Consider the following 3,110-nt stretch of genomic DNA (forward strand, 5'->3'; position numbering starts at 1 on the left):
CAGCAAACAAAACTCATGCAGAGTTCGTGGAAAGTAAGTATTTTCAGTATTCTGTTGCTTTGTGTACAAAGTAATTACCACAGAGTCCGTTTTATTCTGAAAATATCACCAGAAGATTCAACCAATTGAATTCATATTTAGAAACAAAAAGAATATTTGTGCCACTCGTACACGTATCTACATATCTGGACATACCTGAAAGGATGTCTGAATTTGTTGATTAGAACAACAATATGAACAATAATTTTCATTTATATTTGACTAGGACATTTTCATTTATATTTATTAAAGGCTTGGGTATTTTCATATCACTAAGTGTAAAATAGTATTTCTTACTTTGGTAAAGTTTAAGTTGAAGTAAAGCTTTCATTGTTAAAGCTATTCATGAAGTTGAAAGTGAAACTAATTGTGTGAAATAATTCCAAATCTCACATATAATTTCAATTTAATATTTGTATACTAATTTTGAAATACACACTGAACTAAAATTAAGGAAAGTTTGTTCCATTAAAATTTTTAACTGCCAATACCAAGGAATACAAAGATTAAACCAGAAATATATCATGAGTATGCAACCATTTTTTACATTTTTACTGAAAGAGACTGAGCAGAAAATTCTGTTAACAATACATATATTTTACATTACCTGAAAAGTATGTTTATTTTGTGGTGGATTCAGTAAGTTTGCAGGAATCATTTCTCAGCATCTTGGACAAATCTTTAAACCAGGCAAATTTGCAGATGCTTATACAGGAAATGAAAGGGCCGTTCTCCGCAAAGTAAAGGAGATCTGAGGGGAAAATTTAGAAAATTCTTATCCAGAGAAAGAGGAGTGATAATAATGAAGTCTGGGTTCTGACTGCTGTGTGAAACAGTTAAAGTCATAGGAGCAAAAATCGTATGCATTTCAATTGAGTTACTTGATTTTCCATATATATATTTTTAATCTGTATTCATTTATGCTTTTTTAAATTTAGAATTAATTATCCATTTTTTTCTCTTCCCCAGATTGGATGGAGTTCAGAAGGAATTTAACCATGAGAAATCATACAATGGTGATAACATTTATTCTTCAAGGTCTGACTGATGATCCAAATTGGCAAATAGTGATTTTCCTTTTTCTATTTCTAACATATTTATTGAGTGTCATTGGAAATCTGACCATTATCCTGCTCACTCTACTGGATTCCCACCTCAAAACACCTATGTATTTCTTCCTTAGGAATTTTTCATTCTTAGAAATCTCAATGACTTCAGTCTGTATACCTAGACATCTGTTCAGCATAATGACTATGGATAAAACGATTTCCTATGATGCTTGTGTGACACAATTATTTTTTGCCATCTTCTTGGGCGCATCAGAGTTTTTCCTGTTGGCAGCCATGTCCTATGACCGCTATGTGGCCATCTGCCAACCCCTTCACTATGCAACAATCATGAGCAGCAGAGTCTGCACCCGGCTGGTCGTTACCTCCTGGGTGGCTGGGTTGTTAACAATCTCTCCTGCGCTCATTATGGGCCTAGGATTGGAGTTCTGTGATGCCAATGTTATTGACCACTTTTTGTGTGACTACGCTCCTGTCCTGAAACTCTCCTGCACTGACACACGGGTCATTGAATTGCTAAGTTTTATCTTAGCAATTTTCACACTGCTGATTACATTTGCTCTGGTGATACTCTCCTATGCAAATATTGTAAGAACTATTCTGAAGATCCCTTCTGCCCAGCAGAGGAAGAAGGCTTTTTCCACCTGCTCCTCGCATATGATTGTTGTCTCTATCTCTTATGGCAGCTGCATTTTTATGTATATAAAACCTTCTGCAGAGGACAGGGTAGCTTTAAACAAGGGAGTAGCCGTGCTCAACACTTCAGTTGCCCCTGTCCTAAATCCTTTTATATACACCCTAAGAAACAAACAAGCAAAACAAGCCTTGAGGGACATCATTAAAAAATGCATCTTTATTATCTCAAAATAGAATCTTTGACTTTTATAAAACCTTTTTTAGAATAAAAATAGCTTGCAATAGCTAACCAAAACCAAACCAAATCTGTTGCCTTAGGGTTGACTCAGACTCATGGTGACCCTATAGGATAGAGTAGAACTGGCCTATAGGGTTTCTAAGGAGTGGCTGGTAGATTAAAACTGCAGACCTTTGGTTACCAGACATAGCTCTTAAACAGTGTGCCATGAAATTGCAGCCTATATTGATTACCCTTTTAACATATGCATCTATTCAATTTTTGTACTCTGATAATGATTGGAAACCTTAGTGACGTAGTGATTAAGAGCTACAGCTGGTAACAGAAAGGTCAGCAGTTTGAATCCACCAGGGGTTCCCTGGAAACCCTATGGAGCAGTTCTACTCTGTCGTATAAGGTCACTATGGATTAGAATCGACTCGACTGCAAAGAATTTGTTTTTTTGGTTTTGATAATGATTGAAAAACCAACCAAAATTTCTGACTCATGGTGACCCACTAGGACAGAGTGAAAATGTCTTCTAGAGTTTACAAGGCTGTAAATCTTTACAGAAACAGACTCCCATATCTCTCTCCCATGGAGCAGCTGGTGTGTTCAAACCACTGACCATGTGGTTAGCAGCAAGCGTTTTAACCACTGTGCCATCAGAGTTCCTGTCAGTGATTGAAGTCATGCACGAATAGCCACTGTGTATTCAATCTGGCTTTTTATCCTTTTTTTTTTTTTAAGATTTATTTATTTTTTTAATCGTGCTCAAGTTCGTTTCTAACACCTCAAGTTAGTTTCTCATACAAAAATCTATACAGGTGTTGTTATTTGACACTAGTTGCAATCCGTGTAATGTGACAGCACACTCCCCCTTTTTACTCCAGGTTTCCCATGTCCATTCGTCCAGCTCCTGTCCTTTCCTGCCTTTTTGTCCTACCTCTGGACAGGAGCCACCCATTTGGTCTTGTGTATCTGCTTGAACTAAGAAGCACAGTATTCAAGAGAATTATTTTATGTTTTATGGTACAGTCTAATCTTTGAAGAGTGGGCTTTGGGAATGGTTTTACTTCTGGGATAACAAAGTGTAAGAGGCCATGACTTCAAGGGTTCCTCCAGTCTCAGTTAAACCATTAAATCTTGTC

The 3,110-nt window shown here is 36.7% G+C and overlaps 1 protein-coding gene across 1 annotated transcript; it reads left to right on the forward strand.

Annotated features, from left to right (window-relative positions):
• The first annotated feature begins 675 nt into the window (after window positions 1-675).
• Window positions 676-2,140, forward strand: LOC100655230 (olfactory receptor 6C74-like). The gene has a single exon (XM_003405079.3). The coding sequence runs from the start codon at window positions 1,014-1,016 to the stop codon at window positions 1,974-1,976; it is 963 nt and encodes a 320-aa protein (XP_003405127.3). The 5' UTR covers window positions 676-1,013; the 3' UTR covers window positions 1,977-2,140.
• Window positions 2,141-3,110: the final 970 nt, after the last annotated feature.

Source organism: Loxodonta africana, chromosome 4, assembly GCF_030014295.1.
Source record: "Loxodonta africana isolate mLoxAfr1 chromosome 4, mLoxAfr1.hap2, whole genome shotgun sequence".
In the NCBI taxonomy this organism is placed as follows: Eukaryota; Metazoa; Chordata; class Mammalia; order Proboscidea; family Elephantidae; genus Loxodonta; species Loxodonta africana.